Here is a 16,160-nt window from a genome sequence, read left to right on the forward strand (position 1 = left end):
AGGCTTTCAGAGGCATTCAACTCTAATTAAATGATAGCTGTAATCCTTTTAGATGCTAAATGAAACCAGAGCATGCACATCTGTATATTTCAGTCGACTGGAAACACGCTGCAGAAGCTCTGCGATGAACTGTGTTCGGCTCTTTTGTCAGGAATCCTTGCTATTTTTGTCCCAGTCTGTGTCACCGTGACCGAGTCCATGAGTGAGCTGAAAGATTTCCACAAGAACAGTTTGATTCCCATCATCACAAACTTCTGCAACGCTTTATTAATGTTGCAACTAATTTAATTACAACCAATAAGACTAAAGTACTCTCAGCTCCATGATTCACATTTCAGCATGTCATGATGTTTCTCAAAACTCACTGGATTCAGTCTGGGCCCTTAATCTACTGCTTCTCACTTATTGATATAATTAACAGGACAGTCAGGGCTGTTTCTGACCACCTAAATATTCAAAACTTACATTTTCAAATTATATTCAAAATGTATGCAATCATGGCAGTTTTTCACACTGGCCATCATAGTGGCCATCTCATTTATATACAGTATATATATATATATATATATATATATATAATGAAAAAAAAAAAGTGTTTCATGTCAGTCTTATTAAAATTGACATTGGATTGGTAACTGAGCACATATACTACCAAACAAAACAAATAAGTTACATATCATTATTATTATTATTATTATTATTATGTGTGATTTATTACAAGGCTCACAGAAAGTTAATCTGAACAAAGACATGACTCTTCCACTGAAGTTACGGTGCAAGACAATCCAGACGTGACGTATCTTCCCTGATTATGTTGCTCTTAACATCTTGATTTGGTTCATGCGTTGTTTAATGAATCAAAGCAGACTGGGTCCATTTTGTGAACATAACTGTGCTCATGATGCTCAGTCAAACAAATAAGACACATAAGAGATGTGATGTGAGGCAGAGCGAGGAGCAGATGAGCGTGAGCGAGCTCTCCGGGTGTCTGCTCTCACATTAGCTCCAATTACACCCAAAGGTAATTATCCATAACATCTGTATTTCAAAACGAGCATTTAATCTTCTCTGGCTGTTAATGACGTCCACTGTGGCTGACGTTTGGCAGGGGTCCATCTCCACACACCAGTCCTCCTCATGACACACAACACACACCAGAAACCAGCGAAACTACGCTGCTGTTCATCTCTCTCTTAATGCACACTGTCACAACATTTATTTATTTATTGCTTTAAAGTTGATTTTAGTCATTTTTGTTTTTGTCATTTATTATTATTTATTTCATTTATTTATTAGTTTTTTTGTTAATAAAATCAACTTTTTTGTCTATACCATTTTTATTATTATTTAAGTTTTAGTTATTTTAGTCAAGTTAAACTAAATAAAATAAATTTGTGTTCACTGAAATAAAAGAAAATATATTATATAATATATTCAGCTAGTTTTTGAGGCAACATTTCTCATTTTAAAGTGACATTTTTATTTATTTTAATTTTTTTTTTTACCCATGTCTCAAATCTTGTTTACAGTAATGCACTTACTGTATAAAGGAAATCTATGAGACAAGGCAATACTCATTAAAAGACATCCAGTTTAACATGAGACTAGTGTAATATAATTGCTTATATTCACACAGCACAAACTCAAGAACAATTAACCAGAGATTCATCTTCCCGCTGCTATAAAGAGCTTCACAGCTCAATAACAAGCCTTGATGTTATTCACAAATATATGTTTCACAGTGTGTGTGTCCAAATGATTGTCTCTAGTTAACAGATGCTGTCGGTAGAGCAGGCCTAGAGCTGCATATATCCAATATTTATTGAATCTTTAGGGGTCGTTCACACAGAACATATTTTTCCATTCCACTGCACTACTTTCCTATGGTTTTTCCAAGCAAACACACGAGACGTCCAGCATCTTTTGCAGCGTGCGTCTCGAGGTCTTGTGCTTCTCCTCACTCCGCTGCCCGTGTCTCATATTTTTAAGGCATTGTGTGTGAACGCCTCTGACTGTGTTGTTAGAAGGTAGGAGAAACAGGGCTATATTTAGCAGAAGGAACTGTAAGCATCTCTCAGCTCTGTGAACCCTGGGCAGATCTGACCTCCTCTCTCAGTCTCAGTCGAGCGGGATTCAGGACGAGCGCCTCCTCCATTAACGGCCTGGCAGACGCCGTCCACGCTACCTGAAGGATTCATTAGCAATTACGCCTGTGCTACTGAACGTCTCTCGAGGCGTTTGGCAGCGGCCACGCACCACACTCTCCAAATAATAGCCAATTCTTCAGTTCTGCCCTAGTTTCCCAGCTCTTTTTGTTCAGAAACGCTCCCTCCATCCCCACCCGCCATGAGCCAGGCTGCTGCTTTCACAAAAATCATATTACTACTATTTATTAAGGCAGCCAGAAAATTGCTGTGGGGATTCAGGAGTCAGGAGGAGGAGAAAAAGGAAAGAAGCGAGTCTGTATGCATGGCCTCTGGAAGAGAGCATCTTCTGGCATGTTCGGTTCAGTGCCAGAGAAGGAGCTCTTTGTCTGGCCTATCATCTCTCTCGCCTCCTCCCGCGCGCTTAAAACAGCACTACAAAACAGGAGAGGGAAGAAAACAAAACCTGAATTATCCTGCAGCTTGTTCAGCTGGAAGACAAATTATTTCCTCTTGGTTAAACACTTTCTAAGGAAGAAGACAGCGGCGAGGGCTAAATGCGGTACGCTATCTAAGATGGGCTTTCGACGAGAGCAGATGAATATTAACTCACCAAACCTTTCAGATACTCCCAGCTGACAAGCATTCCTTAAACCTTTCTCAGATGATTCACTGTAATCACTTCCTTCACACAGTGTTTCTATGGGAACTATAAGCGATCGTCAGATCGCATAAATACGATCTCTGTTTGAGACCCACAGTGCCTGGCACCCCAGCGCCTCCAAACGTGGAGAAACCCCTGAAGGAAGAGCGGAGGTCGATCAGCCGGATATTAGTGCTCATTGGCGGAAGGAAGATGGTACAGATGTTCACAGCGCAGCGGACCGTGCTGAAAGACGACTCGTGCATGAAACCATCTAATCGTTTCCCACCAGCATCAATGCTGAGAAAATGCACAAGATGTTGTTGAATATAAAAAGCGTGTAGATTTTGGGGGCGAGTAAGAACAGAGCCTGAGGGACGCCTGCAGGATCTCATCTGACGCTCGCCAACCTGAGCCTGTGAAGCGCTGCGCTCTTATGAGTGTCCAGCATCCTGATGAGAAACAAACACACAATCTGCCTTTGAGGACAGCAGGCTTCATTTTAATATGTAGTATCTATATCATTTATGTTAGTATTGGCTACTGTATATACAAATAAGATTTAAAAAAAAAAAACTTTTATTTTTATTTATTTATATTTTCAGCAAATGGACACTGAAAAGAAGTGCTTAACCTTCCGAAAATGTTGATCCTCAACCTCAGTAGTTTCAATTAATATTGTATGAGCTTATTCATTTTAGATGAAGTTTGCACTTTTTGCAGTGCTGCTCCCAAAATGTCTAACTGTAGTTTAAAATCCTGATTTGTGCAATTTTGTAGCAAAAATAATAAATAAATAAATAAATAAATAAAACAAAATAAAATAAACATCACAGTTAAATAGACAAAATAAAATATTCATTCATCTTCAGAAGCCTTACACTGCAGACTTCCGCTTTCTAGCTTTCACTTCCACTGCTAGCTCCATTCAAACGCCGACAGCTTACCACCACAAGCACTAACAAATCCGTCGGGGTGTGCAGCGAAGCCAGTATTTGTATCTGTAACAATCACAAAATTATTCGTTTCTGTATCTGTATTTGGATAAAACCGGAAGTAGGCGGAGCTTGAACTGGAACTCATACAGTGACTTGATAAGACTGTTATGTTATGACCATTATTTCATAGTTATTGCTGAACAAATATGCTGTGTTTAACTAAAATAATAATTATTTTTTTAATGATTATAACATTTATTAAAATACAGTAGGTACGGAAAGTATTCAGACCCCCTTAAATTTTTCACTCTTTGTTATATTGCAGCCATTTGCTAAAATTAGGGATGCACCGATACCACTTTTTCCAGTACTCGCCCCGATACCGATGCTTTTATTTTTGGTACTTGTCGATAGCGAGTACCGATACCGATATTTTCATTGCATTTGTACATTTTTTAAATATTGGGTACAGAAACCAACAGAGTATGTATAATGTTAGTTGGTTAACTTAATTTATCAAATAGATACAGTCAAACCAAAATTTATTCAGACACCTTCAACATTTCTCACATTATCACAGTTTATTCGCTATAGTTTATGGTAGTAAAATATGACAAGAACTGTGAGTTAAACTGTGTCAGAACAAATTCAGCTCGATAATATCAGATAACTTTGATAGAAAGGTATGTGATGGATTACAATCAACCAAAATTATTCAGACAGCTGTTAGTATGACAATATTTACACAACTATCAATACTTTGTCAGGCGACCCTTATCCTTAATGACAGCCTGTAGTCTCCGGGGCATGCTGTCAACCAGGTTCATGCAAACCTGAACTCCAGTTTTTTTCCCAGACTCGGTCTGAATAATTTTTGGTTCCAAATTTGTATCAATTTTATTGATAGTCCACTGTATGAAGAATTTTTGGATATAATATGATCACAGTTTACTTTATTTTGCTATCCTCACTTACATAAATGAACTATAGTGTCCTGCACCCACTAGTAAAAAATATCAAAATTATATTTGGTCTCTGAATAATTTTTGGTTTGACTGTATATCCTTCGGTTATTTTCACACTTAATTATGCACATTAAAATGTATTTTACAAGTTTTTGTTACTTTCACTGTTAAGTTTTTATTTTTTTTGCTCCATGGTACATCATCTTTAATTCAATTCAGAAACACTCATGAAGTGAGCAAAACATGCAGAACGCGCGCAGTATTTGCACTGGTGCAGAATGAGAGGACAGTACAGCCTCGCGCATTTCACACAGGCTGCTAGTTTCACTTTCGCCAGAAAGTCGTGTATGCTTAAGGTTGAAAATAAATGATTTATTTTATAGTGAATGCCCCTATAAATTGTCTTATATTTACGATTTCAGTTTTAATCCATGTGATGCATGCTATGTGAGCGAACATCAATAAAGATCACAGAAGTGCGCGCGCTCTATCCCCCCCCCCTACCGTTAAGTAACTTGTGCATTGTTTTGCTTACTTGTTTTTGACATATCCGACCGAACTACAAACGTTTCAGTGATGTCTGTGAGAAAAGTATATTCTCGCGCATCTGCGCCGGCGCCCGCTCAATCCACTCAGCGCTTTGCTTTTCAGTTCGCGCACATCAGCTATAAAGGAATTAATACAGAATGTTTAACATTATTCATTGCATACATCTGCTTCTTAGACATCCTTAATCTCTAATAACTCCATTGTGCTGCATGTTGTCCTGTTTCTTTGTCTGAATATGGCACTTATTACATGCTGTGAGGTATCGGCGCTTGGTATCGGGGCATTTTAACGAGTACGAGTACGAGTGCAGGAGATCAGTATCGGGCCCGGTGCATCCCTAGCTAAAATCATTTAAGTTATTTTTTTTTCCTCATTAATGTACACACAGCACCCCATATTGACAGAAAAACACAGAATTGTTGACATTTTTGCAGATTTATTAAAAAAAATAACACACACACGCCTGACTCGTCACACAGTCGAACGGCCTGCTGGTCACTTTAAGAGCTCTGATGATGTCCTAATATTAGTACAGATGAATGTTATGTCTATATATTTCTGTGGTAGCGCAGTCTTCACAGTGAATCACTGGACAGTTACAGTATCTGGTTACCATAACAACTCCACACGCCTGCTGCTGCTCTGTTGTCCTGAAAGTACTTCAGTATTACTGTATATATGGGGTAAAAATCATTGCAGGTTTCATCATGAATATTTGAAGTAGATAATTACCTGCTTTATATCAGCTCCAGAAATGCATCACTGCTGCACCACTTTTTAGGAGAAAATGATGGCAGTGTTTTTTGCTGATTAAGATGACTTGGAAGTCGTGACTGATTTACTGGGGAAACCGGGACAAAGAAGGTGGAGACTTGACTTATCCATCAGTTGTTGGTTATATTTTTAGTTGTTGATTACACTTTACTCTAGGGTTCCATGTATTGCCATTAGTTATTAAACTACATTACTTCACATAAACTAACAGATATAAAATTCATATCACACACACATGTTGGGTTTCCATGTTTTATGGGGACTCTCCATAGGCATAATGGTTTCCTACTGTACAAACTGTATATTATATTGCCCTACACCTTACAGGAAACTTTCTGCATTTTTAGATTTTCAAAAAACTTAATTCTGTATGATTTATAAGCTTGTTTCCTCATGGGGACCAAAAATCGTCCCCACAAGGAGAAGGATTTCAAATATTGCCTAATATTATTCATTTTCAGGAATAGTAGTTTTCAGGACAGTAAATGTGTTAATAATGTATGGATTAGGGTAAATAAGGCAGCATCCATTTAATAATCTTAATAAAAATGATAATTTACACTCAATGCGTTATTATTGCATACTGATTTATACTGTAATGTACAATACTGAGGTGCAGATATTTTCCACTCTTTATATAGTATAAATAGCAAAAAAATAAATAAAATACTTCTATTTTCACTTAGTGCAAATAGCTTCTGCCTTGTAAAAATGATGCATCTTCTATCAGGAACTGAATCATGCTGTTTTTACTCTATATGAGCACTCCTGAAACCAAAACTCACCGTAATAGTGAGAGTTCACCTAAAAATGACAATCCTGTCATCATTTACTCACTCTCATGTCATTCCGAACCTGTACGAAGACATGTTAAAATGGCTAATTGCAGCCTTAACCAGCAAATAACAAGAAACAACATGATTTACTCACACTGTTATTGTGCTTTGAGATAACTGCATTTCCCCCCTCGCACAAGTTGGATATCTCTGCAGCCTGTCTACTGATAATTGTAGGGTTTTACGATCACGACATCTCTCGCTGCTGACCTGTATTCAGATTTCTGAAAGAAACGTACAACGTGATTCATAGGTTAATACAAATTTGCTGCACAACTGCCTCCAAATTAGTCCTTAAAAAACTCTTCTCCATCTTTGAGTGTGACCCTAAAGTCAAACGCTCGAATTATGTAATATACAGCTTTATGGATTCAGCTTTGGCAAAATTACAGAGCAGAGGATTCAGTGAGATCAGTGAGCAGCTTAATTACAAACTAGCAGACAGTTCGGCTGCTGTCGTCTTCAGTCTCGTGTCCTGCGTGCTTCGTCTGAGAACACAAACCCTGTGAGAGTCCTACAAACAAAACACGTCTACTCAACATTTGCCACATGGGAAAAAACAAAGCCTTCTATAGGTCCCGTTCATTGAAAAACACTTAGAACTTACTGTCTACAAATAATGGTTTCATCAATCAGTGCCTGATACGAACCACAATGCCACATATGAAGAGTTAAACGACACACTGCTGAATATGTAAAGTGGTCTGTAATTAGCCCGTCTGATCTAGATTTCATGTAAAATGTGTTGCAAATGTTACAGGGATTATGTGGATTATCACAGATTTAATGCGACGCTCTTGCATTTTAAGTAAATATCAGGTCTCATTCAGTAAACATGCATACACAGAAACTTTTGCGTGAAATCTGTGTAAAAACATTTTCACAAACAAATCATGACCAAAATCAGCAAAAACAAAAGTAAGAACATGGACACAAAAAGCACATGCTCTGGGTTCCTTGTAAACGTGTTAAAATGACATGTAGATTATACGAGAATGTGTTTTTATAGAGCGGTGTATGTCTGAGTGACGAAGCACTGTAAAGGAAAGTCATTATATGCAGATGCTTTGGGCGTGTTTTATGCTAATGACTGGTGCACGCGGCCGCTCATTTAGTCCTCCAAACGCATTAACATTAGAATGAGGTTAAGAACAAATTCATGTGTACAAAACCAAACTAATCCACGCAATTATTCATGAATGAGACCTACTGTTTTCTTTTGGAGTGAAAGAGACACTGAAGGGTTAAGGTGATCCCCTCAAAATCTCTTGTCACTGTTTATATACACCCATTGTTTATGGCATTCATTTAATTCTGATTCATTTGATGGCATTCATTTGATTCTGTTATTTCAACTAAACAGTCAAAACTAACCCTAACTCTATATGAGGAAGAAGAATAAGATAGATAGGGGTCATCAAACGATGTGCTATGACAATTAAATCAGTACATACTGTATATTATTATTTTTTTTTCTTATTAATATACTGGATGGTGCACAGTCATCCACTACATGTTAAACTGACATTTTCTGACGGTAATGCACATGTCGGCCAGAGTCCTGCTATGAGCGGATGCTGTCGTTCATCAGATCTGAACAGTTTGAAACCCCGCTCTCACTTCTTTAACAGCGAGTTATTTGTGGAGCTTGAGCACACGGTCATGTGTACTATCAGGTCAGTTTGTTATTAGTTTTATTTCTATCTATTTATTTGCAAGCTTGTTAAAGCGTGGCTGTGATCAGGTTATTCATTAGCAGAGTTCAGCCATAGGCTCACATTCAGACCACACGCTTCATAATTAATCACAGTTAGAAAAACGGTCCGCAAGATAATAAAAAGCAATCCTATCACAATGTGCTCCATTTTCCAGACACTGGGAGAGATGGGAATGATTTAATAGATCGCTTTGATGTGCCAGAAACCGACTTATGATTGATTCTAGATGCTGTTGCCATGGGGACTGCGTTCACACTAAAAAAAAGCCCTTTCCTTTTATTATTGCTATTATTTTAATCAAAATAAAACAGTCACAATACTGTAGAAAGTCAACACCAATAACCTTTTATATGGATGAGCTGAGGATCAACAATATCTTCAAGAAAATTCATAAGATGAATTGAATATTTTTCAGTCTAAAAAGTTATTTTTTAACATTAATAGTAATGCATATCAAATTCAATAATGTGGTGTAATGCTGTCATTATGTTGTATATGTTGTAGTATGATTTTCAATATAACAGCCGCAGTCATTGTATTTACTCTGGCTGTACAAGGGTTAGATGAACTCACAGTATTACAAATACTGAAGAGATTCACTGATGCTCAAGAAGGAAACACAATGCATTAAGAGCCGGGGAGTGTACACTTTTATACTTTTTGTTTAATGTTCCCAAAACAAACTATATCTCATGTGTAACCACTACAGATGACTTCGAGTCAGCAGCAAATATCAGAGTTGTTTTTAAAATGATGTGCATTTACATTTTGCCTCAGACACAATCAGCTCCATCTCTGTCTGTAAAGGTGTGAACCTAATGGCCCATACAATTAGATTTTCTGCAGGATTATTCGCAGTATTCGGTGGGAGTTCATAACAGTACTGTCTCTATTGCTTGTAGCCCATTTGTCTTAAGGTCGATCGCTCAGAAAGAACTCTGGGTTGGGATTCTTCAGGTTGACAAGCTAACATTGGTGCTGAAGATCTGCGCTGCACTGCAATTAATGATTCTCCTCACAAGAGCTTGGGTTAAGCTTGTTTCTTTTCAGGAAAATCAAACAAACTGACCGACAGACTCCAAACAGCACCAACGGGAGCGTGAGGTCTTTCAATCTTTTCAAAGTTTGTCGAGCATCTCCACCAAGTTCTGCTCTGCAAACTGAGAGACAGAACACATAAAGAGACAACCTCGATCTGAGTCTCCAGTCTGCCCAGAGCCACATTAACGGATACGGTGACGTATGAAGTCTCAGGCCTGTGAAGGAAGAGAAAATAACAGATCCCACGCTTTGAGTCTCAGCTTGTGAGGCAGCAAGAGATACGACCACGTACTGTGAGGAAAGAGACATTAATAAGACTACGTTCAGTCTTCGCCCGAGACAAAAAAGCACATCCTGAGTCTCCATCCCAGAGAGGCAAAGCAGATTGAGTTCTGGGGGACCTTCTGAACCTTCTTCAGGCTTTCTTTTGTGTGTTCCAGATTACTAGGAGCTCCAGGAGATCAGCATCCCTCAGCGCTTTACGTTTAAGGGAAGGTGTCACTGCCAGTGTCACTTAACCCAACCTCTTTCCGGAGACAGACGCGTTAGAGAGAACAGATGAGATGATCGTGTAATAGATCACGGTCTCTCTGTGAGAGAAACTGGGCAGAGTTCAGCTCAACATGAGCTACATGAGCCACACTGGGCTTTGGTAAAGTAAAATGGTGGTCAAATTGTCAGAGACAGTGCCAATATATGTGGACAAATAAGAGAAGCTTCTAAAATGTGCTCAGAAGGATGCAGAAATTGTTTGAACACCTCTAGAAGAGAATACAGATATATGTGTAGATACCGTGTATCTCTCTTAGATGTAGCTGCAATGGGTCACCGTTTCAGTGATTGATGAGCGTGATGTGTGCCACTATAGCTTGACGCTTCGCATTGAAATGCAGCCTACAAATGCACCGGAAACACTGAATCAAGTCATGTGAAGGGCCATTACAGACTCACACGTTAGATTAGCATTAGCTGTTCAGATTGATGTTGATGTACGTTTACATAATCTGCTTATCCCTTTCTCAGTAGTTTATTCTTGTCAAATTACTCTCTCGAAGCACAAAGCAGCTCAGATGCATTTCTTCAATCTTAGGACACTTGAGGGACACTTTGTTTTGCTCATTAATAATTAAATTACAATACATATATTACACTCCCAAGGCCCTCATAAGGTGTAGATAGAAGAAAATTAATTTTCTGATGGGTGACTTCAGGCAAAACATTAAGAGAAGCTTATTTTCCAGCTTTTAAGAGATTTCTCCTAGGGAAACTGTGTTTTTACTCACTGTCAAGGGCAGTTTGGCTGATTAAAGTTATTTTAAAGCTTTTAAAGGTTACATTTAAACTGTAGATGCATTATGGGCCTTGACCAGAAGACTGTACACCTTTAAACTCTGTATGGAATACTTGTTTATGATTGGTCAATTTAACATTTTCCTGCATAATGACTGTGTGACTGATATTCGCTGCTGACCATGGCCACATGCATCATACGTCACAAATTAGAATAGCTCATCTTGTGATTCACAATTGTGGAAATGACCTTCAGAATTCATTTTATGGTTAGCACAAACATTCAGATCATTGGTTAGAGGATCAGATGTTCCCAGTTGAATTAAAAAAAATAAAAAAATGGTAAGAAACACAAAGTAATAGATGAGAGAGAACTTATGATAGATATGATACTTTGTAACTAATTCACACAGTTGGATTACATTACAGTTTTTAAAAAAATCACATTACAATATTTTTTGCAGTGTTCATCTTGTTACAAGGCTGATTGTCTCCTGACAAGGCTGATTGTCTCCTACATTACATTCAGGGCTGGACTGGGAACAGAGTCTCTTACACATCTTTCCATGTGTCCTGTAAGCTGCCCAGTGGCCGACCCACCGAATGAGGCCAAATCTCAAAGAATAATAGCCACAATAACTTGCTTTTATTAAACCTCTTTCTCTCTAATATCCAGATGTGTTCTCGTCTGCACTGCGCTGCTGTCATCATTATCGTTCGGAGGATCAAAGAGCATCGCTTGATTGGTGAATGTCCCTGAAGCAAAGCTACTGTAAATATAATTAAATAATATTTAATTACGTAGAAAACTACTTTGAAAATTTTAGGTGGAAAATAAAAAGCTTCAGAGCTAACATCGATCAGGAAATGGCACCCAGTTCTTCATAGAGCGCTTTTCTTCTGGATACATCACCCAGCATTGGGGATCACTTTATTGTGCGCTGGAGAGAAGACACGTAGACTGTATCGATTTAATGTTGAATGTATAATTTGTATATGCAAAAGCCAAGACTACACATTCTACAGTAAGTAATAAAACAGACTTCAACAGGCAGAATTTGCATGTTCTCAAACACTGAATGTGACATTATTATGCCCACCAATATGTGTACAATTTCTCATATCTACATATCATCTAAACACATGAATGACTAAAAAGTATCCATGATAAAGAAAATATATTTCTAAAAACTTGTTTAAAACAAAAGTTCAAAGTTAAAATAAATACATACATACACATATATATATATATATATTTGTTTTCTATTGATGTGGGGAAGAAATGTGGTTTTCGGAAAAAAAACTGTATACCTTTTTTAAGACAAATGTAAAAGGTTTTTTAAATATGTTTTCAAGATAAAAAAAATTATAAAAATAAAAAAAAAGCATTTTTAGAAACACTATGAATGAATTCATAAATCATCTAAATCCACACAAAAGGTAACTTGGATTGCAGATAAATAACAAAGAATCATATAACAATAATATTGTTGCAGCTTTCCTCTTGTTTCTAGGCTGACTGTCACAACACATGACATTTCATAATCTGAACTTTGCCTTGATATAAAAAGGTCAAATTATGTAATATTTAAAAGAGACTTACTGTACAGACCTTGGCACAGCGAGCAAATTTAGTAGGCTATATATGGCTCATGTTTTTTCCCCTTGTGGCGACACATGTGCTGTTTTCCTCTGTCATGTCAATAGCAATGCATGGTAATATACATGATAATGTTAATGTGTTTGGTCTTCACGGAATAGAGCTGCTGCTGCTGCTGTGAGCATATATGAAATACTGCTGCTACACATGTGACATATATGAAATAACCCCATATTTAACATACATGATATTACCCCATTACAGATCTAGACAAGTGGAGCTGGGGAAGGTGGAGGATTTCTGAAGCATTCTGCACCTGTTACAACAAACACTAGCCGAGTATTTGAATGTCAAGCAGCGAGCTCATTGGCTGCTGGTACGAAAATGAACCAATCAGCTTCACCATGTGAGTAACGACGTGATTATATCAGATTGAGTTCAGTGTATATCTGTCCCTAATATATAACAGCTAGAAAATGTATTTAACTTAATTTGAATCATTTTACTTTCTTTTTTTTTTTTTCAGTCACAGTTTTATTTTTATTCATCGCTTTTACTCACTTGCTGACATTACTGCGTGTAAGTAACAGTTATAATCCGGCCCATCAGGAATTCAGTGCTGAGAAACCTGCTAAGAAAATAATGCTGCTGGGGAGCCATCAAAATGAAGTGATTCCACAAAAGAGCAGCAACAGGTAGAGAAAAACATCTGAGATCACATAAAATCTGATCATTATTTTATTTATTTATTTTTATTTTTCAGTCTAACACAGTTGTGATTGTAATGGCTGATAAACACACGAGATGTGTGTGTGAGAAAAACTGCCCATGGCTTTGTTGTCTGCATGTAATACTGTATGTCTCAGAGCTGCAGAAATACTGTTTTCCTCCAAAGAACAGTTTATGTAGTTCTCAAATATGAGAGAGATCAACGCATCTCATTTGATTTGTTGTTGTGAACTTGACCAAATACAACCTTTTTGTGAATATCCATGTACAATTTGTCTGCCAAATCAAAACAATGAAAGTAATAATATACTATACTTATATATTTTATGTTGCATACAGTCTGTATGAAATGTTGTTAACATATATAAGCTAATCATTGAATGGTGTAGACAGTGTTTGGTGATGACAGGGAAATGACAGGAAGTATATACACAAACATCTACTAACAGCTTGCACCAGTGCAAACCATCTTTTGGCAGGATTTACTAAAGATGCACAGTGAAAAATTAGCAATCAAAAGTCATGGACATGTTATTTTGATCTTATTGCATATGCATTTGTAGGAGTTTCCCTTTCAGACACAACATTTATGGGAGGAGAGGATTTAAATCAATTACGCAAGATGATTTAGCAGGGTTTGCTGCGATCAGTTTACTGGTATTTGCGCCTTTATCTAGCATGTCTGAGCCCATTGTAAACTGCACACTGCTGGTGGTTGAGGAGATTCCCCCCCTTTCGTGTAAAGCGCTTACCCAGCGTACCCAGAAAAGCGCTATATAAATGTAACGAATTATTAATGATTATATTTATTCTGCTTCTGTGTTGGTAGTCAATCATCCGCATCTGATTATGATCGGCTCTGTTTGTGTGCGACGCTAATTTGTGCTGCTCTTAGCATTGGTCATTAATGGAAATGATTCGCATCCGTGTTCTTTAATTTGTTCGTTATCAGTAGATCAGCAGCACTTTTGTTTAGTAAATCTGACCTTTTGTGTGTCGTGGATCTTAAGCTGTAGTTTTTGAGATTTTGCAAGAACATATTTGAGACAAACTGATCTCCACCAAAGCTATCAGTGTAATAGAGAAACATTAGCATCTGACACGAACCCATCAATCTGACAGATTCTCTCAAATCAATATTCAATTATTACTTGTTTCAGTCAAAAATGCTGAAGGAAGCTTTGATTAAATCTTATCTGTAGCTAGAAAGACAGAAATACAGTTCAAAATAAAAACTCTCCAAGCAAAAGACGAATTACGTTGATGTGAGAGATGCAAATTCAAGACATACAAACCATCTACAAAGAAAATATATCCAGCGACTCAAGCATCTTCAGAGAAACATTACGTGTTTCTCCAGATATTCATGTGGCGACGCATACAGTTTGTGGATTATTCTTTCCATTAAACCACCAAAAACAAATGTGTTTTAATGTCTCGTAGGTGCTGTTTGCTGCAAAAATACAAATATAAAATACAGCTAAATAATCTTTCAGGGCCAAAAAAATATTGTGTCAATAAAAGTAATGCAAAAAAATAACAATAACAATGGGGTGGGGGTTGTTGGGAATTCAATGATGAGCACTGAACGCCACATTTTAACTCTCAATCTAACCCTAATCAGATCAAACTTATGATGATTAAATCCCTCACGTGTGATTTGCATGTTCTTTTTAGCATTCATTAGATTTCCTTTGGAAAATGCAACTCATGGTTACATAATACTATAGCTCAGAATCATAATCATAATCAGAGCTCATCCCTGTGCTGTTACACATGCATTTATCCAGAAATTAAACATACAATCCAGTGCTGCTGGTATCATGCTAGAACAATACAGCTCTACTACTACTTAACGTTTAACACAGCAGCAGTACACACACACACACACACACACACACACTGCTATAAACTGGTGTCTCACATGTTAATCATGCATATTAAAACGCAGGAAATGTTTCTGCTTATTCGGTGGCACAGTAAAGCTTACATGCCAAACTCTGAAATCTGTGGCTGGGTGAGAAACTGACAGTCGAGATTGCCTCTGTGTTTTTACCGCCCACATAAATGCCCGTTTGGTGCTGATAACATAATTGCTGAACGCACACGGCACCCACACACAAACACACACACAATGCAGCGGGAGAAAAATGTGATCGTGTGGAGAGCCCGGGTTCTTCACTGAAAAAACACAACGGTTCACAGAGAAATTTTGTCAAAAACCACTCCATTACTTTTCTGTAAACAGTTCAAACAGAACGCAAAGTGACATTGCGTTTACTCCACATTCCCATCATGAGTCTGAAGCCAACAGCAGGAGAGGCTTGACCTCCAAAACATACAACACTGAAAGCTTGCATCAAACTCTCCAGCGCATGCTCGCGCTCTGAGACCACGCTGGAAGTGCAGTAAAATGACGGTCATACCTGAGTTCCTCTTGGAGATGTATTTGAGATTGATGGAGGCCGCTGAATTGATGAGGAGGAGCATAAATCCAGCGAGCTTCATCTTCCAGTCGTGTGCAGCTACAAGAAACCAGAAAACAGAAGAATAAGCCCTGGCTTCTTTTTTTATTTTTTAACTTGAACATATCAAGCTTCTTCAGTGTGAAAAAAACACCTCTCTCCAGGACAAGAAGATGGACCAAGTGAACAAAACATCAACACAGGATGCTTTGGACTGCCTAATGTCTTCAGCTCAAAGTGCTTTAAATGTTAAAGATCTCTCTTTTGAATAAGAGCAGACTTTTCTTTTTTTTCTAAATATTCAAAATAATCAAGTCTGTTTTAAATAAATATATTAGAGCACTGAATGCATGCTGAAACAGGTTTATTATCATCATAAACTAGTGATTTTAAAACGTTACTGTCAATTAAAATAGCCTCTGTTCTGATTTGAACAAATACAGTCAGCCTCACTGGATATCTGCACTA

General features: G+C 37.6%; 1 protein-coding gene across 2 annotated transcripts in view; it reads right to left on the minus strand.

The window, feature by feature from the left end:
• The window catches only part of il1rapl2 (interleukin 1 receptor accessory protein-like 2), a 297,022-nt gene that overhangs the window by 217,731 nt on the left and 63,131 nt on the right, over positions 1–16,160 (minus strand). For both annotated transcript variants that reach the window (XM_058798970.1, XM_058798969.1), the window contains exon 2: positions 15,654–15,752. In XM_058798970.1, the coding sequence (XP_058654953.1) occupies positions 15,654–15,735 (82 nt within the window). In that variant the 5' untranslated portion in view covers positions 15,736–15,752. The remainder of the gene's footprint in view (positions 1–15,653; positions 15,753–16,160) is intronic.

Source organism: Onychostoma macrolepis, chromosome 14, assembly GCF_012432095.1.
Source record: "Onychostoma macrolepis isolate SWU-2019 chromosome 14, ASM1243209v1, whole genome shotgun sequence".
Classification (NCBI taxonomy): domain Eukaryota; kingdom Metazoa; phylum Chordata; class Actinopteri; order Cypriniformes; family Cyprinidae; genus Onychostoma; species Onychostoma macrolepis.